Raw genomic sequence first — 25,792 nt, 5'->3', positions numbered from 1 at the left:
CACAACTGTGCATGGTTACTCTAACCATGAGTGTGAAACAGTGAATGCATTTTCCTGATATGAACCATTTACTCTGCTCCGGATTTATTATATCCCTCATGAGATGCCCAAGCTTCTGTGCTCTTAAATGCTGGAAATGAAAAATAGTAAAGACAAGAATCACAGGGTTCTGCACTCACCAATATAGTCAAAGCATCCCGGTGCAAGTCTTTCAGGCAGATGTGCAGTAAAAATGAAACAAGTGAGGAAGGCAAACGCACAGTGCTTGTAGTGGACTGGGATTACACTTTCCATACAGCTTTCCCCAGTACACAGATATAGCTATGATATCAAAAGGAAAAATTACACATGGGGTACCAAGAAAAGGAAAGTTAGAGAATTACTGAAGAATATCTCTAGATTGGGGCCAGATTTGCTGCTATGCTAAGAACGCCCGGCCTCATAAAATGGCTTGAGGTGGCTTGTGGAGTAGTAACCCTGCACACCAGAATGCTCCACTAGGAGAAAGCTTGCATAAGCAGTTCCCCTGCCCCCTGTGCTAGCCACTTTTTCATTTCCAGTGTAAGCTGAGAGTGGGAGGGGGGCATTCATACATTGGGGCATGGGTGGGATCAACAGTGAAGTGGGCGTGGTTATATCTGAGTCTTATTCGCCACTTCTGTAAGGTCCCTAAGGGCCCTTATGCCAGTGTTGTAAGTTAAAGCCTTTTTCATGGAGCTTCAGTTTAGACTGGCTGGGAATCAGGTAGCCTCAGTCAGCTCCTGTGCCTGCCCTGCTGGGACGCAGGGAGAATCAAGCCCAAGCTGTCTATATATAACAGGGCTTTATTGTCTGTCTGTCGCATGTTTCCAAAGAACACACCACCTATCCCTGTAGCCCTATATACCAAGATGATGATCTTTAACTACTAGCCATTTTAGTATGAAGACTAAAAGTGGGCACTTAGTTGGGCTGGATTATTGTACGCTGGGATCTGGAACACTGTGAGGAGAACCCAGTAGTAGATATGAGAGCAGATGCAATCATCTCTATTTTATGCAAATTGTGGTCCAAATACTGATGAGCTTACTCAGGCAGAACTCCAACTGACATCCAAGAATTGGGCCAAGGGCAGCTTTTGGGCTCATCGTAAATTGCCAATATTTTTGAGTGCCCCAGTACTGAGCACAAAATAATCTGTACATCAACAAATATTTGCTAAAAATAGCCAAACACTGTTTTCTAGCTCATATAGTTTTCCTTTTTAAAAAAGTCTGTATATTTTCCTAAATACGCTCAGTCTCATGTTAAGAGCTGATAGTTACTTCACTGCAGGAAGCCAATGTATTTTATGGCATCTTAATAAGAGTTGAATGTTCAGTGCGTACCCTGTAGAAGAGAGGCGTGCTATCGAAGACGTATGGATATGCAAAAGCCAGCGTGCGAAGAGTTTTACTGAGCCTGGGCTGCTTTGTCTCGAGGAACCTACATAAAACGCATTTCAAATTACAAAATTAAGGCAAATAAGGATTGTGCAACTGCCAGGGATATTTTTGAAGGAACTGGCTTGCAGAACATGCTTTTTATGTAAATTTTTTTGCACAGCCTTATTTTCATAGCTGTTGTAATCTATACTAGCATACAAAAAGCTGTCTGAGTCCAGAAGTGGGGCTGGAGAAATTAAATCCAAATTACAGCCATACTCAATTTGTTTTTGCAACTAATTATTGTAAAACGTGATAGACAAACAAGCCACATAAATGTCCAGGTTTGTTCTAACAATGACCTTGTTTATAATGTATCAATCAGCTGAATTATGCAAAGACTAGTTAAAACTGTGGGCCTGGCCCAACTCTACTGAAGTCAATGGAAAGACTCCCACTGCCTTTACCATGCATGGATCAGGCCTTTTGAGACAGGGCACCCACAATCATTCCTCATTAAACTCCATTGATTCCCCACTTCTTCAGCTCTCATGTTGTAGATAAGACAATTAACAAATTGAAAATAGCTGAATCTTGCACTAATACAGGAGCATAGCAGGCCAGTCATCATTAATAATAAGGAATGATGAATGGAGCAGAGGGATATCTTGATTCTATAATTCAGCAAACTTCCATGTTGGGTCTCCAGCCTGATAGCTAGTATTGTGGTGTGCTGCTGTGTCGTTGAGGTGAGGGTCCAACATAAACAGACACTGGGATCAGTGTTGGAAGTTCTGGTTCATTGTGTGATTCACTATAACAATCTTTCCAATTGTTTTCTGCAGGCCACAGTGGAATTAGCAGCATATTGAGAAGTCTGTAGCCATTTCCATGATGGCTGAATCACACAAATTTATTTCCCAGATTACAAGATTCCTACCATTGTGTAAAATCACCGAACAGCAAACAAATCAGACACAATTTTCTAAACTCTGATTGACTAAAATGGATGACTCTTCTAGATATAGATTAGCATGCACAGGGCTCTTCAACACAGACTCTGAGAGCAACTTCGAAAGTATGAAATATTTTTACATCATCTTGGCACACATTTCATAGTAGTATTAATGGCCTAAGGGAAAACACTGAGAAAGTGCATCCTTTAAAATTTAGCAACATCTACCATATGTCAGTTGGAAAAAACAGAGTTTACTTCTTTAAAAGTCATAGTTATTTTGACCTCTGAGTTTTTGAACTGCTTCATCACAGAGGCTAGATATTGAACTCAGTGTTGTCATAAAAAGAGAGCTATTTATATTGGATAACAAGGTCTTGTAAGTAAAGCAGCATTCATGCCATGGTCATGAATATTGATTCATTAAGTTGAATCACAGTTTCAGTTTACAATGCATGACACATGTCTCAGAATACTTATATTTTGCATCCAGCCAAGATTTTGTAAATGCAGCATTTCAGGGAATACAAACATATTAGCTAAAATTCAAAATAAAATAAAATAAATCTGACCCTTATTACCTTTCTATGACATCACTGTTATAATGGAGGTATAGAGCACCAAGCCTGTTGATTACAATCATACAGTAAATGAGAAGAAAAGAGTATGTTTGGGTGGAGACATATATGCTGGACTTTGTTAGCAATACAAAGAAAATTGTTGAGATGCACTTTATACTTTGTTGGTGCAAAGTCTAAACATAATTTACCAGTCCTCAGCAAATGTGCAAAGAGCTGAAAGAAGTGATAATTGTGCCAAAGAGGAGAGTTAGAAAGAACACCACACCTTTCAGCAGAAAAAACATGTTCATAGGTGACTTTCATTTACTCAAATGAAGAGCTTGAGATTACAAACCAAAACAGAACCAGAAAGAGACACATTACTGCTCAGCAGTACACATACAAAGTTCATAGTAAATGCGATGCATTACCATTCTATCCAGGTCAGAAATCCAGTTGGAATATCAGGGATCACAGACACTTCACTTATCCCTTAGAGTCAGGGCTTGATCCTGTAAATCCTTGAGTGGTGTAGCACAAGTGGAGGCTGGTTCCATGTGAGGGCAAGGAAAGATAAGCATGGGGTGTAGTATGGCGAAAGTAAGCTTCAAATCTCCTTCATCCCTGCTCCCAATGTGGTTACAAACAGTGTATTGAATGGGTGTGTCTTGATGCTAATTTGGGTCGTCTTAACTCTGCACTTCTTCCTTAGGCCTTATTCTTGCTATCAAGGAGAACAAACTTGGTAGCTACACAGCAGCTGTTTCATTACTGCAAGTACAAATTTCTCACTGCTCCTTGTCCTTGCACCTTTACATGCAGCATTCTGTGCTCAGGTCATCTAAGGCTCCCTGCCAACTTTTCAGCTCTTTTAACATCCTGTCCCTGAAAAACAATTCTTTGTAACTATCCAGACTTCCTGAGCAATGAACTAGATCAGTGTTTCTCAAACTTTTGCATTGGTGACCCCTTTCACACAGCAAACCAATGAGTGCAATCCCCCTTATAAATTTAAAACACTTTTTTTGTATTTAACACAATTATAAATGCTGGAGGCAAAGCAGGGTTTGGGGGTGGAGGCTGACAGCTCACGACCTGCCATGTAATAACCTGGTGCTCCCTGAGGTTACAACCCCCAGTTTGAAAACCCCTGGACTAGATACTGACTAGTGCTTTTCAAATCAGATGTGAAGCTGGCCCCCAACAAAGCTCTGACACAGTTTGGACATCTGTGAAAGCCTGTTGTAAGGTCTGCAGACTTTGGGTATGGAAAACGATGATGATCCTATTGGCTTTCTTTTTATCCTCCTTGTAGGGTGCTGAGCTTCAGTGCAAGTGTAGATTCCATCCCATCCTGCATGTCCTCATGCCACCCATTCAAATACTGCTGTGCTACTTCCTTTTAGCAATGTACAAACCTACATTTGCTTCCATTTCTGAAACATAACACCAATTCTTCAGCCCAGATGCGCAGTTCTGCAAATAAAGTTTAAGTGAGATGCACCAAATCCCAGAAATACTTCTCTGTTTTCTTCCATTCGTCCAGTCTTTATTCTAGATCCATGTAGGAATCTGAAGTGAGAGCTCTTGAGATGCGACTGCTGCACAGATACTGCTTCAGTGGGTGAGAAGGATATGGGAAGAAGGAGGAGTTCTCAGTGAGAGAGCAATGGAGGCATCCTGCTTCCCCTAAAAGTCAAAAATAAGTTTGGTTTCAGCCATTTTTATACACTTGCACATTTGATAATTCAGTACTCGTAAAGTACATAAAAGGGAAAAAATGCTTTATTGCCGACTCACCAATCAACTATCCAGTATTGAAACATATTCCTGAGAAGCTGGTAAAAGCTGGTACGGTAGATTTATAGAAACATTAACTTTTTTCTGATGACCATGATAAAAGTTCCTGCCTTCATCAAGAAGTTCCATCTTCATGCTGATACACTGATTCATATTCCTATTGATCTTCATGAGGAATAGTATGAAGTGGTTAAGATGAATGGGTACATAGAATCATAGAAATGTAGATCTGGAAGGAGTCTTGAGAGGTCATCTAGTCTAATCCCCTGTGCTGAGGCAGGACCAAGTAAACCTTATTCTGCTGCTCTCGCATTCCTTTCCTTAGGAATCATGAAATCTATCATTTCACATGGTCACTTTCACCCAAATTGCCTTCCACCTTCAGATTCGCTACCAATTCCTCCCGGTTGGTCAGAATCAAGTCTAAAATGGCTCTCGCCCTGATTATTTCCTCCATTTTCTGAAATAAAAAAATTGTTCCCAATACATTCCAAGAATTTATTGGACATTTTGTATTTTGCTGCATTATTTTTCCAACAGTTGTCTGGATAAAGTGCCCCATTACTACCAGGACTTGTGTTTTGGATATTTCTATTATTTGTTCTAGAAATGTCTCATCTACTTCTTCCTGATCTCATGGTTTATAGTACCCCCCCTACCATGATGTCACCCCTATTTTTCCCCTTTTATCTTTACCCAGGGATCTTCAACTGATATACTTCTCACCTCCTTCTAGATCTCAAAACACGTCTATATATTTTTAATATACAATGCAACATTTCCTGCCTTTTTCCCTGCTGGTCCTTCCTACACAATCTCTACCAATATTCCAGTCATGAAATTTAGCCCACCTTGTCTCTGTGATACCAATTAAGTCATAATTTAGCTTATATACTAATACTTTCTCCATTTTTAGTTATTGTAGAGCAGTGGTTCCAAACTTTAACCACCTGTGAACCCTCTTCAATAAAATGTCAAGTCTTGCAAACCTCTGCCTAAAAATGAATATTTCCAGGGATTTTCTCCTTTACCTGAGTATAAATTAAAAAAGCAGTGATCTTGGAAATATAAAATTTGTTTTTATGACATGCTTATTACACAGTATTTATTATTATTATTTATCATTACAGTATTTTTATTACATTATGAAAATGGCCCCACTGTTCCAAGATCTCACTTTCATAGCTTGTATCACTTTGATTAAGCCTGCTATAAGACAAGGCTCCTATGTTTCATCAAGGAGTATCAGTTGTGAAACAGCAGGAAGGTATTTAAGAAGCCAACTCAAAGAGTTCCTCCTACACAAGCATGCAGGTCTTGAGCAATCCAGGCAAACAACGCACATTACAACAAAGCTTAAACTTGTTCTTCATAATAATTTTAAAAACAATACTAGCTGCCTGTTTCATTTTAAAAAGAGCAAAAAATATCCACCTCCCTTTCAGTTTCTTATAAGGAGTTTTGAAGTTTAAATCTCCTCAGTGTGATGGATGCACTTGCTTTGATCTGCTTAGCTCTTGGAAGTGCAGGGGCTCTGGGCTGCTGGCCCTGTGCTGTCCCTCTGTCCACCATTAGGGATTTTTTCCCCCCAAGAGCCTCCATTAACATTTCATGAACCCCCAGGGGTTCATGAACCCCAGTTTGGGAACCACTGTTTTAGAGCAAGTGAACATACTATGCTAACTGCTTGATGTCCCACCCGGACAGGTTAATACTGTGCTGGCTGTAATCTGGAGCTGTAGGCTGTTTGATGGTAATGGCTTCAGATTTAGTTTTGTTGGGATTAATAACCAGACCCATGCAAAACTACTTTGCTGTTTACAACCAGCTCAATATTAACCTGTCCTAAATGGGACATGGAGCAGCTGTCAGATCCTTGAGTAGCTTCAAAGACAATGCTGAACAATGCTTGAAAAATGTGGACGTTTGTATAACAGCATCCATGATTCAGGCCCTTCAGTGACCTCTGTGGGGACCTCATGACATCAAGCTTTCTACGAAGCTGCAGGTTTATAGAATGACAGTTACACCAATGAAATGAAATGTGGGCGCATTAGAAGGCTGAAGATCACTGGACTGATGGTTCTAATTTTCATTATCTCCATCAGCTGCTCCATATGAAGGGGCAAGGCAAGATCAGAAATGAAGATATTCAAAGCCAAATCCAACAATCATTTCCATCAGGACCGGATCAGTCCCAGCAGCTTTGTTGGTATGGATATATTATAAAAATGGAAGACCAATGAGTTCTGATGCATGCTTACTAATGAATGTTGCTACCCCGCCAGTGACCATGTGGGTGCCAAACGCTTCAGTGGCATGACAAGGTTGCCAGTGATGGACAGAAACCTCAATATACAATCAGACAACCTTAAGCACCATGCCAAAGATCGATCCAGATGACGATTGCTTTTCAAGAAGGCTACAACCCTTTGGGATTTGCCAAGATGATGATGAAGTGCAAATGGCCTGAGTATTAATCAATCTGAAATTATGATACTGTATTGTTGCAACTACATAATCTTTTACTCACTAAAATAATCTACATGCCTATGAAAGTTAGTGCCCAGTTCATTTGGAGGAGTGGAAATATATCTGCTTATTGGTAGATGTGGTTGTGACGGGATCCCCCCAACGTGCAGCCTGGGACTGTGGGACCACTGTGCCCCCTTCACCCTCTCCAGCCTGGGCCGTCTTTCACAATGCCTTGCTAGTGACCAGCAGCAAACCCCTCCAGGCATTGTGATCACTCAGCACAACAGCATGTGGAGCCCCACACCCCAGCTCCCAGCACTGTGCCCCAGAAATATACTGTCGTGCACTGCTCAAGATGGCAGTGAAGATTTATTAATTGGTTCACCCCTTCATCAATGGAAAGTGGACATACACCAGTCTTTGTCAAACCTGAGCAGATTTGCCACACACTTCATACAAACTCACTGGTAAAGATAAACAATAAAACAAATGTATTGACTATAAAAGGTAGATTTTAAGTGATATTAAGCGATAGGCAAAAAGTCAGAGTTAGTTACCAAAAGAAATAAAATATGACCATGCAGTCTAAACTCTCAACCCTATTATACTGGGCAACAACTAGATTAAGCAGTTTTTCTCACCCCACTGGATATTACAGTCCTTAGTATACAGATTTCCTCTTTGAAACCTGGGCCAATCTCCTCTGTTGGAGTCTTGTCTTCTCAGTATTTTAGTTGCTTGCAGCATAGGTGGGGGAAGGAGAAAGGCCAAGCATATGACCACTCTGTCTGTTTTATACCCTCAATCCATGTGCTTGGAAAACACAAGTCCAGCATGTCTGGGCGGGCCTTGCCGAGTCTCTAGGCAAGATTGAGCAATTCCCCTGGTGTGGTCTCATGCAGGTGAGTCATTGCATTGTGCATTTCTCCCTTTCTGGACAATGGTTGTTGATGAGTTGATTGATACCCCACCCAGGTGTTGGCCACTTTCCTTGCTGTTGCCTCTGGGGAGCTGATGTCTGGCTGATTCCCCAACTTACAGCATGTTTTAGTGACCACCATACAACACAATTCTCATAACTTCACATGCATCAATGATATACACACATGGACAGAGAAATGACTTTCAGCCAGTCATAACCTTTCCCTGATACCTTACAAGGTATGCTTTATATATAAGATCACAATCATATGTAAATGAGGAATATGGGGGTTCCAGGACACTCCCCCAAGGTATAGAATGTCACAGTGGTTTTTCTGTGAATGGTCATAAAAGTTATGATAGATCTGGATGGCCCAAGATTGCATTGGCCTACTACTGGGAGTGTTTTTTTAGAAAGACAAGAGAAAGAGATTCATGGGTGGCTGCAGTTCTAAAGGTATTAGACTGCATTGCTTCCAACATTGCTCATTCTGCAATTTGGACCAAGTTTTGCTCTGACTCTCATTGATTTTTAGGGAGAGTTGCACTGGCGTAACTCAGCAGAATCTGGTCCCTTAGCTATAGCAATTAAGATTACAGAAGGATTCTGTGTTGCATGAAAGCAAATGAGATTTACTGCTGTCACTGAGCACTAAATTTCCTGAATGGTGCTCAATGCCTTAAACTCCTAGGGACTCAGTCAGGCCCTTAAATTCTCTCACATTTTCTTTTCAACCTTTTCCTGTTGAAGCAGGATCTCTGCCCCTTGCGTGGCTCGTGCACCCTTTGGGGATACAATTGTGAGTTAGCCACTTACATAAACAAGGAAGAGGACTTTGGCAAAGAGACATTCACAAAACTATGGATTTTACAGAACTGTGCACTCCTAGTGTATTTCACTGAACATCAAACCCCCTGGGGAAAGTGATTCTGTGCCACAGGGTGGCATTGCCCTTCGTCTGCAGCTGCGGGCCTGAGCCTAAAAGAAAAAAAGAAAGGAGAGAGACAGACAAAAAGAAAAGAATAGATGGAGAGTCTGGTAGCTAACAAAGTCATTGCTGGCACAGGATAAGCTGAGGTTCCATGCTACTGCAGCTCATTTGACAGGGAAGCTCTATTTTGCATGAATGAAGTTAAGGAAATATATAAAAGCTTCCGATAAGAGTTCAACAGCAACTGCACAGAGATAGTCTCTGATTTTATTATATGTTTATTAAGGACAATAGAGAAGTTACCTACACGTAGGGGACAACATTGCACTGCTGATTGTGAAGCAACAGGATGGCTTGGTAGGAAGAGAAAGATGTCTCTAGGATTCAGGAATGATAAATAGCAAGAGCTATTATCCCATTAGAGATGGCAATTAGAAATCAGTGGGTCTGATTCTCCACTCAGACTGGTGTAAATCAGGAATATATTATTAGAGCCAATGGAATCACCCTGGTGTAAAGTTAGAGCAGAATCAAGCCCACTAGTCACAATTTCTGCTTACTCAGGAACCTTTTTTTGACTTGTTAAAATGGTGACATTTGATGGCGGCACCACAGATACAATTGACACTTCAGCATTGCTAAGACAACAATGTTACACTGTCTTATCCGATCTATTTAGTGCTGTAAAAAAGTTTTACATGACCATATCTCCAGTTCTGCAATTGGGGGATGCTGGCATTTCAATTTGTAAATTAAAAAGAATTTAAAATAAGTTAAAAAGCTACACTTGGACTGGTCAATCTCATTGACATTTCATAACTGTGTTAGCCTGGTAATACTTGAAATTGTAAAAGCTAGAGTTAACCCACTGTCACCTGTCTTCATTTGTCTAACCAGACAACAGAAATCAAACGTCAACCAACACAAAAATGAGGGGAAAACAAACAGAAGAAGAGAGAAACAGAGTTAAAAAAGAAAACAAGGACAGGGGAAAAAAAGGCAAGACAAGTGGGATGGTCTAAAAATATCAGTTCCTAATTTTGCATTTCACATAATACTTGGTACTAAAATTAAAATGATGGAGGCAAACCTGCAGCCCTGACTCTAGCGAGTAGTCATTCCTCTGCAAGTACCCTGCAGAACTCAGTAGAACTACTTCTGTAAGTAAGTGGCTGGATCAGGACCCATCTGGGACACTCAAGCTTTGCAGCATGATTTTGGGTAGACCCATGCACTGCTATGCTATCAATTTGTTCCCCTCTGGAGTTGCTTCTTTTCTCTACTACAACAGAATCACCTCTGCTGCTGTTCCATTTTGCTTTGGTCTTTTACCTTTGGGGATTCAGCTCTCCCTGTTCTATGGCAATATCGTTTCAAACATATTTACATGCCAATGAAGGCCCTGGGTCAGGAGTGTACTTAGAGCCGCTACAGCTGATAGTGAAGCACTCCTCAATAAGCAGAAGCTATTGTGGTGCTTTATCCTGTAATAGACACACATGCTAATAGGAAAAACTGGGATCACTCCTCCAATAAAAGGACAATTGTCTAATTACACTGAACTATTCATGCAGCTCCAAAACCAAAAATCAGTTGCAGAGGCAAACTGAGTGTTGTCCTAATGGTAGAGATTAACCTTCTACAGAGAAGGCTTTAAAGAGGATTTCCATCATGAATTAAGATTAAAAAGATCCTTTTTGAGATTTGGTAGGTAATTCATAACCAGAAGCTAGCTGAGTACTATGGCAGTTTTTAGAAATGTTGCCCAAATCCAGATTCCATGCCAGGATACTTTCAGTCTATAATAAAGTCAGATTTTCAGGGCAGTTAGATTTGAATGATTTTCTTATGGTAAGCATACAGTACATGTCATGTTTATTACCCTTTACAAAGGAGGCAATTGGTGTGAGGCCCCAATCCTGCAAACCCTTACGCATGTTCCTAACTTTATGTCCATGAGCAGTCCCCTTGACTTCAACGGGACTATCGAGGTGTTTAAAATTAAACCCATGCTTAAGTGGTTGCAGCACAGGGACCCAAATTTCTTTATCCTATATATCAGGCACACTGTAGTTAAAGAAAAAAACAAGTTACTTTAGGCAGACATATTAAACTTAGTAAGTTAAGATATCAAGCTAGCTTTCAGCAACTCTAAAAATAAAGTTTTACCGATAAGTTATTTCACATGCTTTCTTGTGAAGCTGTTCTAGCTTCACTGTGTGACATGGTTCTAAAATTAAACGTCCTTTCCCCTTCCCTTTCCCCAGTGCACACAGCGTTGCATATTCCAAAGCTACATTTGTAAATAAACCTGCTTTCACAGTCACAGTGGGATAATCAGGAGGTAACTGTACCTGGAGTAGCAGGAAAGACCAGTGCTAATGACCGTGTTAAACACAGCAATGGGTACATAACAGTGATGGAAAGTGCTATTGATCCATTCTTCTGGGAAAACATATGTTGAATAAGCAATCGCAGAACCTGAAAATAAAATCAGTGCCCAGATTAGTTCTGAATGTTATTAGTGCCCTTCAGTAACCTCCCAGGTAATTTGGTGATCTTGCAGGTTTCAAACAAGCAAACCAATGTTATCTTGTATATTTTGTAGGCAGATCCTAAATATATTTCAGAGGTAATGAGCACCTGTAGCTCCCTCTGCAATTAAAGAAAGCTGCAAGGAAGGACAGGATTTCAACACGTTGGAAAATGCAACAATTGATTTTTAATAAGTCTCCAGATTCAGGGGCAAGACTATCAGAAAAAGTCCATTGTTGTTTCAAGCTGACTGTTATTGGATATGTAGTGTTGTAGCTGTGCTGGTCTAGAGACAAGGTGGTTGAAGTGATATCTTTTGTTGGACCAACTTCAGCTGCTGAGAGAGGTGTCTGTCTCTCTCACCAACAGGAGTTGGTCCAGTAAAAGACCTTCCTTCACCTACCTTTGTCTCTCTGATAGTGGTTAGTCTGCCATGGACTTGATCAGACGTGTCTGCGAGTGGACTAGGGACCTTAATTTAACACAAGTAAAAGACAAAATAAGGAAAAAGTTTCATCATTTCAGATACTAGGTTAAACAATTAATTAGAGCTTTGAAACTGGCCTGTATCACACAGGAGAGAAATAAATTGACTTAGGACAATAGCATTCCCCTACGCATTGGCAGCCCAGCCTGATAACATTCTATTCTAGCTACGTTTATACATCTTTTTCTGTTAGAAAAAGATAAGGCAAATTATGTATCCCTGGGCTGATTCTGTTCTCATTCACATTGGGTTTTATGCCTGTGCGATGCCATTGACTTCAGCGGAGTCCCTCTTGATTGACCCCAATGTAAGCATGAGAAGAATCTGGCCCAGAACCTTTTGTTTTTTCTTGTTGTAAAGTGACAGAATTGTAGGTTGCTTCAGCCTACTCCTTTCAGGTATTTTACAAAAAACGAAGAGTCCGACCCTGCAACCAGTCCTAAATCAGGCATTTTCCCCCGCAGTGACTGCTAGGGCTAAGTCAGGACTGCACAATCGGACCCGTCAATGGATTTTTTTTAAATTTCAGTGGAGATGTTCTTATGTTTCTGTTGTATTTATGAGGTTGCCAGTGTATATGCTTTCTTTACGTCATTCATATTTATACTTGAATTATTTCATTAAGTGCTGAAGATAACTTTATTGTTCCAGTTGCTGTCAGCAGGACTTCCTTGTAACAGAGATGACGCATCCCATGGAGCCCATGCCTTTACAAATATAATAAATAAACTCAAAGGCAGTAACTTCATGTCAGGATATCTCTGATTTATAAGCAAGACAGCCAGGACCCTCTGGTTCCTTATGTTATGTAGCTGCAGATTAGACACATCACAGAGGGGAAACTCTGACTCAGAGCAGGGTACTTTCAGCAACCCCTTGCATGACTGTGCACTGATAAGAATTACCAGCAACTTCAAAGGAGGCTGGACATGTCCCATGATAATAGATAAAACGTGCTATGTTGGCACTGCAGGAATGCAGAACATCTGAACCAGCAGGTTAGGGCTAATTTACCTTACTTAGTTTTTTGGGGGGGCTATGAGGATATGGAGCTATTTGGATCGTGCAATTTCATCCTTTTACTCTGGGCATTAGCAAAATGGCAACATCTAAAAACGCTGATGACGTGTTTTACAAGCCACGTGCCACTCCAAACTGAAACAGCAGGTATAATCCACTGTAGACAAAAGCATGGAATTAATTCACAAATGGTGAGATGGCCTGCACCTCCCTCGATGGTATCAGTAAAAAAACCAGAGCTATTCTCACACGGGTTGCATGTACTCAGCATTCTTTCTATAGACCCATAACAGTGTCAAGGCACCACTTTGGTCCCCTCTACCCCGAGGATTAACCGTTAACACACAGCACAGATTCATGATAGAAAAAATTCACAGTTTTACTTCAACGCTCCCAGACTTTACCAAATGTTAACATGCAGGACTGTACTTCAACATTCTGTGGATGGTAGTACAAGTATCTAGCAAGCCTCGTCTTTGACTTCGGCAGGCATCAGAGTTGGATTAAGTGTGTTTCAAGTCCTGGGTGTGTTTTCAACACAGTCATGTTGCAACAATTAAGGACAAGAGGTCCTTCAATCTCCCCTTGCTAATTGGCGGAGCAGGATTTCAAGGTGGCATGTGAAGGAAGCACTAGTGAAATGGACCCAACAGCTCCAGGGAGATGTCATCCGCCAGGCAGGCAGCGGGATATCCCCCAGCCGGCTGTTCGGCCACAGCATGCACCAGCCAGGGCAAATGCCATGTCTTTCCAAAGGAACAACTGTCCCACTGTGCCTCCCATAGTCACCCCAGAGAACCCAGCCCTGGACACCAGGATTCAAGCAGCAGAGCATGAACCACCAGAGCCCATGCTCCTCCTCTCACTTCTAGCCCCGGTAGCATTTGGTCCCTAATTTGCTGTGGTTGCATAAAGGGAAAGGACCCCAGTTCTTGGGTTGATGCAGGACTTGACTCGGGGGGAACAAAGGAAGCTTTAAGCCTCTTTTCAGCTATCAATCTCTTGGTTCCTGGCATAAATACCAGCAGCCTCAGGACTTCCTGTGTGACTTCAGGCAAGGCATTTAAACTCTGTGCTTTAGTTTCTGTAACATGGGTATGACAATACTTCCATACCTCATGAAGGTGTTGTAACCCTTACTTCATTAATGTTCATGAAGTGATTTGAGATCCTTGAGGGGAAGGTGCAAAGCATGAATTATTAACTGAAAAACGCCTACAGCAATCCTAAAATACTTAAGACATTAAAGACAAAAGAGAGGAAAAAAAAGACATTGGGCAACTTTTTCAAAAGTGCTTAAGTGACTTAAAAGCCTAAGTCTTATTTTTAAAAGTGAATTAGGAGCCCGTGTTCCATTGACTTTTAATTAGATTTAGGCTCCTAAATATCAAAGGAACTTTTGAAAATGGGGCTTAGGCCCAGATCTTTAAAGGTGTTTAGACACATAATTCTTACGGATATCAGTGGGAGCTAAGGCCTAAATACTTTTGAGGATCTGGCCCCTAAGTCACTTGGATGCTTCTGAAGATGTTGCCAATTATTCTGTTACATATTTAACAAGACAATGTTTGGAGACTCTTACCTAAACTGTACATACTAAGGGCACCATAATCAAAGAAATAACAAATATGTCTCGCCTGGATGGACATCGTACTGAATGTGTGAGCACAGCTGGATGTGAAAGGATAAATACAGCACGTGAGCATGTAGGCAAGGAAGGGCCAGGCATACGTGTCGTTCCAGACATCCAGCGAATAGGCCAAGGCAAACAACTTCCATAGGAAGTACCTGAAATAGAAAATACTGAGTTAGTACCTTGTGTGTTACTAGTGAAATCCCGCCCCATTGTTATTATTTGAGTTCTCAGTTATATTTTCCCTGTCCCTCCATTGGAACACAGTACATTTCCCACCCAGGTCCCCAAATCCTTCAGTCACCCCCCATCACAAACAGCCATCGGCTTAGGGTGATTTTAAACATTTGAAAATACAGCAGTTAATAAAAACCAGCTCAAGTACCAGGCAGGCAAAAAATGTGTCCATATATTTAGTGTTTCATTTGTCATCTGGAAGACGCTGAGGAGACAGTCTGCTGCAGAACTTCTTGGATGGCGATACCCAAACAGGATGCCCTGCTCTCGAAACACCTGCAAGGAGATGATTAGAAACGCGTCGTTTAGATGGACTGTACACTCTGTATATTTCACACTGTGTCACAGGAATTGGAGCATGAGATGCCCAGTCCTGCAGCAAAACTCCCACAAAACATCTCTCTGTAAAATGTTTATCAAGCTGCCGTGCAGAATACTGGTAACTATTTAATTCAGAAAGCATGCTACAAAGGAAGGAGAACACATGTTAACAGTGCAGTAGGGTTGTTGCAGAAACATGGTTGCATGTTCTTAACTAGGACATGGGCTCAGGGGGAGAGGAACAATCAAGGTAATAAACAGGGTCATAAGAATGGCCACACTGGGTCAGACCAAAGGTCCATCTAGCCCAGTGTCCTGTCCTCTTACAGATGCCCCAGAGGGAATGAACAGAACAGGTTATCATCAAGTGATCCATCCCCCATCGCCCATTCCCAGCTTCTGGCAAAAGTGTGAGGATCATAGGGAAATTCTTGAAGAGGACCTTGAGCTCAAAGGACACGTACATATAGGAGCTGACCCTCGATCTGCAAGCCTGCAGCAGAACTGTTGGCAATGGCTGGTCCCCCGGCTGCTGGCTGCTCCTGGCCTCTGTCCCCTCAGTGGCATGTGGAAGCTGGGCTGCAGCTCAGCTCCAGTCCAGTCCATTTCTGCAAAACTAGGTCATTCAAAAAATTTGCAGTGCCTCCATTTGGGATCCACATGAGAAACAATTTGGGCCTGGTTTTCAGCATTGTTGAAGAAAATAGCAGCTGTTGGGTCCTCAGCAATTCCGAAAATGAGCCCACTTAGTTAGGTGCCCACATCTGGACTAAGGGTATGTCTATACTGCATGTGGGAGGAAGACTACCAGCCTGAGTCCACAGACTTGTGCTGGCAGGGCTTGCGCCAGTGCATTATAAATAGCAGTAGGGCTGTTGCGGCTCGGGCTGGAGCTGGATCTCAAACCGGCATGGTGGGGGAGACTTGAGAACCCAAGCTCTAGCCTCAGCCACAATATCTACACAGCTCTTTTTAGTGTGTTAGCGCAAACCCTGCCAGCACAGGTCTGGGAGGCACATTCCCAGAAGAGTCTGGCTTCGGGCACCCGTTTCTGAAAATCTTGTCCTTTAAGTTCAGACTCTTCCAAAAATTAAAACTCATTGCATCACTCCACTATCACAGTGAAGAGCAAGCAATATCCACCTAGACAGCTCAGAGATCAGTGTATGATAGTCTCCTTTCCAAAGGCTAGATTACGCCATCTTTACACAGCAAGTCATTGATTGAAGTCAGTGGGACTCCTGTTTGGATAAGGGGTTATTTAACATGAGCAATGATGGCAGAATGTGGCATGAAGTAGTAGTAGCTAATGTTCCAGACAGACTTCAAGTGTCTCCAGTAACTTTATATGTCCTAACATTTTAAGATCAGGAAGGAACATAGAATTGAACTGCATCGCAGTGAAGTAGGTTATAAAGGTGGCACAACTCTGAAGATAGCTGAGTGCTGCTATTGTTTTAACAGAGATTTTACCTTATGCCCATTACTGCAAATAATTCCCCTCAATATCCTCCCAGTGTCTTTAAAGAACAGCACTTGCTAGATGTGACTCTTTCTAACATTACCATGCTAGGTCAGAGCACTGAGCTTGCTTTTGAGATACTCAGACAGTTCCTAAAATGAATCTGATTCTTCTTTATCTGAAATTCAGAGTCTGACTGATTCTCTAACCTAAGCAAGTGAAATACTCTCCCTGTGCAAGAACAGATGTTTTCTTTGCCTTGATGTGACCAAAATCAAGTCAACATTAAATTGCAGCATCTCTTCAGTTTTTCTTTTAAATCTGAAGTAATCATGGTAAAAGCCGAATCTGTGTGTCGTCTTCTTGTAAATAGTTCTACTATCCCCCGTGGGAAGATGGGCCAAATTTCATTCTCCACCTCTTTTCTGAATAATTAGGCCAATTTTTTTTTTAAAAAATGGTCACGATAATTGGTCAACAATTTTTAACTAAAAATATTTTCATCCAATAAATGGCTCTCTTGTTGCATACAATTTTGTTTTCACAAAACTCAACATTTTTCCTTCTTCACAATTTTTTTTTTGCTTTTAGTGTGTGTGCATACAGATATTTAAATGAATTAAAAATATTATTGAAAATCATTATCAAAATATTTGATCAAAAACCTGGTTTTTGATGAATGTAAGTTTTATAACCATTTTATAATGTTTTCAATTAAAAAAATTAAAAATACACTGAAAAAAATTCTCTGCACTGTTTTTTCAATGCCTCTCTTTCAAACACTTCAAAACAAAAAATTACACAAAACAAAACAACTTCACCATTTCAAACATTTTCCACAAAAATAGGTTTTTTTTCCCAGCCAGGTCGAAGGCCACTGATTTGGACATAGGGTTTGGCCAACATGCTTTGATCAAAAGAGTCACATGTAGAGCATTAGAAGAAAGTTATAATTAAAAAGAGAAGTTGTAGCTGAGGTTTTATTGGGCTACTGAGCCTACACAGATCAGCAGCCAAACAGGAGATACATTTAACAAAACCTTACTTACCTGAGGCACTTGATTAATACTGAGTTGCCTGGGCAACTTCCAACTCAGCATTGTGTGTTGGGCTAGATGGTGTTGATTTTGGCTCGGAATGCTTGTTAAAATCTTCACCTCCTTAGAGACAGACTCCTGCGTAGTCTTCATCTATGACCTCAGGCCAAACTCATCCTCATTTACACCTTCCTGTCTCCTCGCCCGGCTTGTTGCCAAGCCCCCCAAGCGCTTTGGTGCTAGGGAGAGCAAGGGAACAATACAAGGAAGATTGCTATGCAAGAGAAACAAAAGAGGAAAGGGCCCCTGGCCAGGTAACTGAATTCAAACCGTCTTTGGCAGCCCTAGCCTGTGTCACATCCCTACCAGCTGCTCTCTTTTCTGTTTCTATACCAAGTTAAGGTGCCAGTTTGGGATTCTTGGGTTTAGTGAAGACAGGTGTGATGTGGAGGGCAAGACAGTGACATTCACCCCTGTGCAAAGTCTATGCACAGATTATGTCACACGTAGGCCATCAAAATGGGCTGACGTGAAACCTATGCTCTGTGATGACCTTTTGCATGAGGGAATGTCACCCTAATGGAATAAGTACATAGAGAGACTCTGAACTGAGCACCAGATGCTGCAGGCCTTACTCAGGGCTTGATCGGTCCCACTGCTTTTGAGAGCCGAGGGTACCCAGAGCTGGAAGAACCAGCTTTGAGGCACAGAAAGGAGAACAGGGTCTCCATGGCAATGCCCTTCCTCCTAATCCCAGGGAAGCCTCTTCATTGGATGAGGTACTATCAGGCTAGGCCCAGCCCTCTGGAAACTACCAGGGGTCTCCAAGGAGGAAAGCAGTATGTTGTGTGTAACAGATCCCCTGCAAGCGAGTGAAATCCTCGCAATATGGGACAATCGGCAGGCCTCTACAGCACAGGCACAGGGGCTGGGAAACAGGGTAGTGATGCTGGTTCTCGGCCTTGAATACTGCGTGCAGATGTGGTCATCCCAGATATACTGGAATTGGAAAAGGTACACAAAAGGGCAACAAAAACGATTAGGGGTATGGAACAGCTTCCGTATAAGGAGAGATTAACAAGACTGGGACTTTTCAGCTTGGAAAAGAAATGACTAAGGTGGCATATGATAGAAGTCTATAAAATCATGACTGGTGTGGAGAAAGTAAATCAGGAAGTGTTATTTATTCCTTCTCATAAGACCTCCCACATTAACCCAGGGGTCACAATGAATTAAGAGGCAGCAGGTTTAACAACAAAAGATTTAAAAACACACAACGCACAGTCCACCTGTGGAACTCCTTACCAGAGAATGTTGTGAAGGCCAAGATTACAACAGCATTCAAAAACAACTGATATGCATGGGGATAGGCCATCATGGCTATTAGCCAGGATGGGCAGGGATGGTGTCCCTAGCCTCTGTTTGCCAGAAGCTGGGAATGAGCAACAGGGGATGGATCACTTGCTGATTCCCTGTTCTATTCACTCCCTCTGGGGCACTGCTCGACCACTGTCAGAGACAGGGATACTGGCTAGACGGACCTTTTTTTTTTTTTTTTTTTTGACTGAGACTATTTGCCAAAATCTAGCCAAATTTGCAGATTTTTGTGGTCACCCCACAACTGCATTTTTTGGTGGAAAAAAAACTAGTCTAATGAAAAATTTTACCTAAGTGTAGTTTGGGCCCTGCCTATTCTGTCATGGGGGTCCAAACTCCCCACTATCCATGGAAATACTCAGAGGAAGCTCAAATGCTCACTTGTCTTGACATTCTAGGGCCTGATGCAGCCAATCAGCCCACACTGAAAGCTCCCATCGGCATTGACGTGTGCTCCATTCAAGGCAGGATTGGCCCCCTTGCAGAATGTCACTTGTTTCCCATATTCTTCTGTGGGTGGTTCCCATTAGGACTGGGTGTCAAGGGGAATACGCAGCACGAATGGCATTTATTTCCTTAATACTCCATCTAGCAGTGTCTGAAATTTCCATTTATCATCACACAAAAAAAATCACTCAAGAGAGAACTGGTGAAAGGGCAAGAGGACCAACCTTCCATGTGCAATGCTGTGCTACCATGCAGATGGTCTCTGCTCAGTTATGTTCTTGGACATCAATAGACTGGGGAGGTGAGATGAGGGGCAGGGGGGCTCTCCTTAAAGGAGTGGGGAGATGAGGGGATCCAGGCAATGCTGCCAAACCTGCAGCTGTTTGGGGTAGTCTCAGTCATGGGAGCCCCTCCTCATTCCAGCCAGTATCAGCTTATTGCTCTCAGTCCAATGCCACAAGCTGTGGAATACAAACTCCTCCATGCCCAGTGACAGCTCAGTGGTGTTAATAACATGCAGCCCCTGGGAAATCAGTATGTCTCCTGCTTTATCTCAACCCCTACTGGCAAACTTCCCTAACAGTAAAACACCGTCTCTCCGACCCTCTGGCCCCAGCTGGCATTGCTGAGGAGATTGGGAGGTGGAAGGGAGACTGTCAGATGCTGAATCCTGGGCATTGGCAGCTTAGGGCTAGCTTGAATACCCTGGCAGGGAGGCCCAGATGTGCTGGAATAGATCCTGGGGAAAGAGATACAAACTGCCGGCTTCTACAGCAGCCGAAAGGGGCCACGCTGCACTCCTGATGTGGGAAAATGCAAAAGGATAAAGGGTGGGTGTTGCAACAGTCTGCAGTTGTTAGAGGCACGAACTCAGGACTCCTGGGTTCTAATCCCAGATTTGTCACCGACTCACTTTGTGAGCTTGGACAACTCCCTTCACCATGCTGAGCCTTAGCATCTCAGCTGTGCAAGGAGGGTAACAAAACCTGCCTCACCAGGGTGCTGGGATGCTGAATAAGCTAGTGTATTTAAACCTGTCTGGGACAAGGGCAAGGGAGAGGCAAGCCCCTTTCCATGGTTTCAGCAAACTCCCAGCCTTTAACAGGTGCAATGATGGTCAAAAGTGCTCCTTAGCCTTTCAGAACTAAGCAACTTTGCTGTCAGCTTCGCTTAGGCTACAACAGAAACAGAGCATTGAAAGTGAATGCCTATGGAAGGTGTTTGTAGCGTCATCTACAGGACACCCCTTGGCACAGAAAGGGATTGAGGTTTCCCATACAGTCCAATAACTTGCTAACTCACAGATAAATAAAGGGAGTCCATTAAACCAAACATTCTGCTGAAACCATTTCAGAGAACATTGGTTTTCAAACCTTTTGTAATTTGTTGGCTCACATTTGGCATGTTGCTGTTACTCCTGGCATGGGAATGATTTTCTGAAGGGATTTACAATCACGTTCATTTATTCCCAAGCACCTATTTGAAGCCTACCTGCACAGGGCTGGGTTGACAGACTAATTCCTGAGCTTTCCTCTGAGGGGTGAGCATGCTGGGAATGCATCCAGGGCCTGGGGATACCCCTCTTTGGACTGGCAGGTGAACGCTGAAATGTCTGTGCACTGCTCACAGTTCCCCAGAGCTTTTTCGGTGTCTGTTTCTGTAAAACCTTGCCAAATGTTTAACTCAAGCAGCCTCTTCTGATTCCTGACAGCTTGCTTTCTGTAGAGAGACCGCTTTCTTTCCTTTTCTGGCCACTTCGCACAGTGTGCAACTTCAGAGCCCTATTTCCATGCTCTGTGCTAACCTATTGCAGGCTGCTGGAGTTGAATCATGTTCTCTAGCTCCAGGTCCCCAGACGTCTTACAGCCTGAACACACGTCCTACCGTGTAGTCAAAGATTGTGGTGAAGGGTCATTTAAGGGTGAGTATCCAAACGTATATTTTATCAGCTTACCTCGCCTTCCAGGAGGCCTGTAGCCAAGAGTTACTAGCATGGTCACATATCAGTCGCAGTGCCTGGACAATATTTAAAGCAGTATTATCCAAGTGACAGACAAACTGGCACCACAAACTTAGATTTGAAAATGGCTGTTTCATTATTTTCTACATCAATACACACTTCTCATGACAGACAGCCCAATTATTCCATCTTCCCCTTTTCTCTTGTGCATAACGTCCCCGTCACAACCTCACTAAGAGCTGAGGGGCATCAGCCCAGGACAGGATCAGACTAAGTGCTGGACTGATTCCATGTACACACCCAGCACCAGTGGTAGAGAAACTCCATATCAAGCAAAGCCTTTGATATCCTTTTCCACCCTACAATTATTCTCTACCCGGAGAAGTGAACACACTCCCCTTTTATTTTCCTGCAAATGCCCCACACCTTATCATTAGAGTTTGCCTCACTCTCTCATATCCAGTCTTCCAATGCTATTAAACACAGTTTGTGGCTGTGCAACTCCTGAGCTGCACTGCATAATGGGAGTCCTCCGTGCAAAGCAACTTCCCAGAAAAAAAGATTAGATGTTCACTCATCTATTTTAAAAGAAGAAAACGAACCTATCCCAGAAATGTAATATGTGACATAAAAACAATCAGAAATGCTTTTGAAGTTTACACATCACGTCTGATTTTTTCCATGATCTGTAATTACTTTACTTCTTTCAGATTTACAACAAGGGTCCTACAGGCTCAGAGTTTTGTCTTGTTACATGCAGCATCTGGTCTGTTAAGGTCCCCTTTTCAGTTAAGCATTTTTCTCACTGCAGTACAAGCGATGGGCCAAATCCTGTGGGGCAATGCTCCAAATCCCCATTGAAAACATTCCCCACCATGCAGAACTGGGCCCTACAGTGCTCACCCGGATTCTCTACCCGTTCCTATCCTTTGCCAGAAACATTTGCTATGAACACGACTAAAGGGAGCCATGGGACACAAAAAATACAAACTCTTATTTTAGTGAAACTGGAAGACTCATGTGAGCAGCTCAACATGTTTGCTACATGGCGATGTGGTTTACATGTTGGATCGTTGATCAGCACATGACTCGTATTTTTAGTCTTAGACAAAGCTAAGTATCTGATATGCTGGGTTACCACGATTGCAAATCAGGTAATCGGGCATACGAATAACTAGTCACTGACTGTCTGTCTGTGTATCTAGGTTCTTGTATTGGCATCCATCATGTAGTATCTAGGAGCAGCTGATAGTACATTTCAGAAACGTGTCCTGGATGAGCAATATGCCCTCGCTACTGAATTACTGCGTTGTGTACTAATATATTACAAATTTACATAGAATTGGAAGGGACCTCCCAGGTCACCATGTCTAGACCTGTACTTTTCCAGGCAGCCCCCTCATATAATTCCCTTCTGAAATTTATCAAGCTCCATCTTCAAACTAGTTCATTTGTTTGCCTGTATTAGGGCTAATGGGAGGCTGTTCCAAAATGTCACTCCTCCGATAGTTGGGAACCTTCTCAATTCTAGCCCTGATTTCATCATGGCAAACCATTCTCCCTTGTGCACCACTAGCTTGCTGTTTGCCCTTCAAGCTAGCATTCACTGCTGACCAGAGAGAGAGTCAAAGTACCCAAAAAGCTATGTTGATATGAATACATCTCATTAATTACACACGACTGAAACAGCTAAAATGTTTTCTGGTCTCATTGTCCAAGTCTCAGAAATATAGTCCCCTTTCTAAAGCTCAGAGTCAGCCATGCACAACTCCAGAACCAATGAAAAGACTCGCAAGGGCAGACAACCAACCCGACGGTCCCATTTCCCTCTGCTCCACAGCAAAACCCCTGTGGCCTCTGGGACGCTGGCAGTGGTGCTAGTAGAAATCATTTCTTGCCGGTACTCTATTCATGGGAGGGACATCTGACCTCCCCCTGTGACCCTCCATGTGCAAAGTTCTTGTCAGATTCTTGAGGCAGCTGGTTTAAGGCTGTCAGTGTCCGGCATTATAATCTTCACTTATAGTTCTCTCACCCACAAAGCTGGAAAATGAGGCATTTGTTCTCTTTGTTTTGCTGCTTCACTTCCAGTTAGCAAAATGGGAAAGCTCTCCCAGTGCTGTAAGAACCCCACCCCCATGAGGGGAGTAACCCCCAGCACTGTAAAAATCCCACCCCCATGAGGGGAGTAGTCCCCAGTGCTGTAAAAATCCCACCCCCATGAGGGGAGTAGCTCCCAGTCCTGTAGCTCTGTCTACACTGGCACTTTGCAGCTCTGAAACTTGTATCTCTCAAGGGAGGGGTGTTTTTTCACACCCTTGAGAAAGGAAAGTTTCAGAGCTGTAAGTGGCAGTGTAGATAAGCTGTTAGACTAGTTTGGCTGCAAAGAAGAATTCTGCGTGCACTGGGGACAAGACCTGATTCCCTCAGGCTGCAGAACTGGGCTGACATCAGAACCCAAACATCCTCTGGTCAGTGCAAGCAGAGGCATTCCTCTAATGATTTGGACTTGATGTGATGCAGTGTGGATGTCATGGATAATTCAGACCAATGGGGAGAAACAGAATAAAAAACACTGTTTAAACTTTCCGTCCCTGACATACCTCCCCTCTTGAGGACTCCTGACCAATGTAACAGCACATTACATAGGCTAACAAACTTAAACAAAGCCTTTGTTTAGGTTTAGGTTTGTTAGCCTATGTATTGTGCTGTTAAAGCCATATAAAGAATGAATGTCCTCCCTAGCTGTGTTCTGTTCCTTTAAGGAGCAGAGTGCAGCCCCTCCCCCCAATCTTTCTGGTACCCTATACCCACTAACAATCTCTTGCCGATACTGCACACTGGAAGGTACCACCCTACTTGCATTCCTGGACGCTGCACTAATCTGAATACAGGAAACATTAACAAGCAGCCCGAAAGTGGCGTATGAAGGGTGGTGAGGTGCACATGCAGGTGAGTGCTGCATGCAGTCACAAGGATAGAGAGTTCTTTGCAAAAGTTACGACCTCCCTCCCCAAAAACAGAGACACAAACTTTCTCACAGTTCATCCAGTTCCCTTTAACACAACTTCCCCTTGTGCAAGCCTCATGTTACCCTCCACTGAGTTCCATGGGAGCAACATACACCTAAGGGCTTCAAGGTCCTGGTCAAAATTTGGCTTTGAAGATTGAATACAGAGAAGTGTCTCCCTGCTTATCTTGCAAACTCAGCAAAGCATTTGTCCACACATGCTGAGTAGATTTTTACAAAACACACTACATATGGCGCACGCCCACATCTCCAAGGGCAGGAACCAGCCCTTCTTTTGCGGTTAAGTTTACACAGGAATATTTCAGCCTGACGGTTTAACTTCCAGTTTTTCAAGATAGGTTTCTCTAAATGAGAAGCCTTGACATTCCCCTATAGAATCACCTCTCTTCTACAAGGGAGCGCTTTTATTCAGGAAAACATGGGCCTAGGGTAAACAGGTCTGCCTGGAGCACAACCTTCCATTGTAGAGTTTCTATAGTTACATTTATTAGCATTGGCTGCATGGCAGACACAATCAGAGTTAAAATACAACAGTGCATACAGGATGACTTAAATTCAAGAGAAATATTTTAGCTGTTAATTATTAACTTTTATGATTTACTCTGTACAGCACAAGAGAGAATTGTTAAACTATAAAACCAGTGACTGAGCCATCCCGCATAATCACCACTAAAGGTAACAACATAAGAATTGCCAAAACCTTGTAGGCAGAATGGTGAGGAATTTATAATAGGTTGTTATATCATCTATTACTGGGTAGGGCCCAACACAGCAAAGAATTTAAACACAAAGAAAACGTTGTAAGTGTTTTCTTAAGTCCCACAGCTGTCACTTTCAAGCAGACTTAAGCATGTGTTAAGGTGCTTTGTTGAATCCAGGGTGATCAGATTTCTACTGCACCCCAGAAGCAGCTGCATTTCAGTGGCGTATGTCTACCTTTAAAGTGTTTTGGAATGACAGCGCTAATGCTATTATACACTTAAGATATTGTTACAGTATGAATGAAAGAAAGAAGCGACTGCTTAAAATAAACTAGTTGTTCTTATGACACAAAATACAGACTAATTTTCCATTGTTCTCTCTCTTTGTGTGTGGGGGGGGGGGCAGGCATGAGAAAGTTCAAACTTTCTCTTGCAGATTGAATATAGCTGGGCTTGACAGAATTTGATTTTTTAAAAAATAATTTTAACAGATAATAT

General features: G+C 42.5%; 1 protein-coding gene across 1 annotated transcript in view; it reads right to left on the bottom strand.

The window, feature by feature from the left end:
* PAQR5 (progestin and adipoQ receptor family member 5) overlaps nt 1-25,792 on the bottom strand; it is a 349,157-nt gene that overhangs the window by 316,703 nt on the left and 6,662 nt on the right. Inside the window, exons 2-8 of the mRNA XM_075069751.1 lie at nt 17,791-18,017; nt 15,107-15,234; nt 14,671-14,876; nt 11,401-11,527; nt 2,940-2,984; nt 1,368-1,464; nt 180-321 (exon numbers count right to left, since the gene is read on the bottom strand). Coding sequence (XP_074925852.1) covers nt 180-321; nt 1,368-1,464; nt 2,940-2,984; nt 11,401-11,527; nt 14,671-14,876; nt 15,107-15,234; nt 17,791-17,931 — 886 coding nt within the window. The 5' untranslated portion in view covers nt 17,932-18,017. The remainder of the gene's footprint in view (nt 1-179; nt 322-1,367; nt 1,465-2,939; nt 2,985-11,400; nt 11,528-14,670; nt 14,877-15,106; nt 15,235-17,790; nt 18,018-25,792) is intronic.

This window comes from Chelonoidis abingdonii, chromosome 9, assembly GCF_003597395.2.
Source record: "Chelonoidis abingdonii isolate Lonesome George chromosome 9, CheloAbing_2.0, whole genome shotgun sequence".
Taxonomy (NCBI): Eukaryota; Metazoa; Chordata; order Testudines; family Testudinidae; genus Chelonoidis; species Chelonoidis abingdonii.
This window is presented reverse-complemented; position numbering and strand designations above follow the sequence as displayed.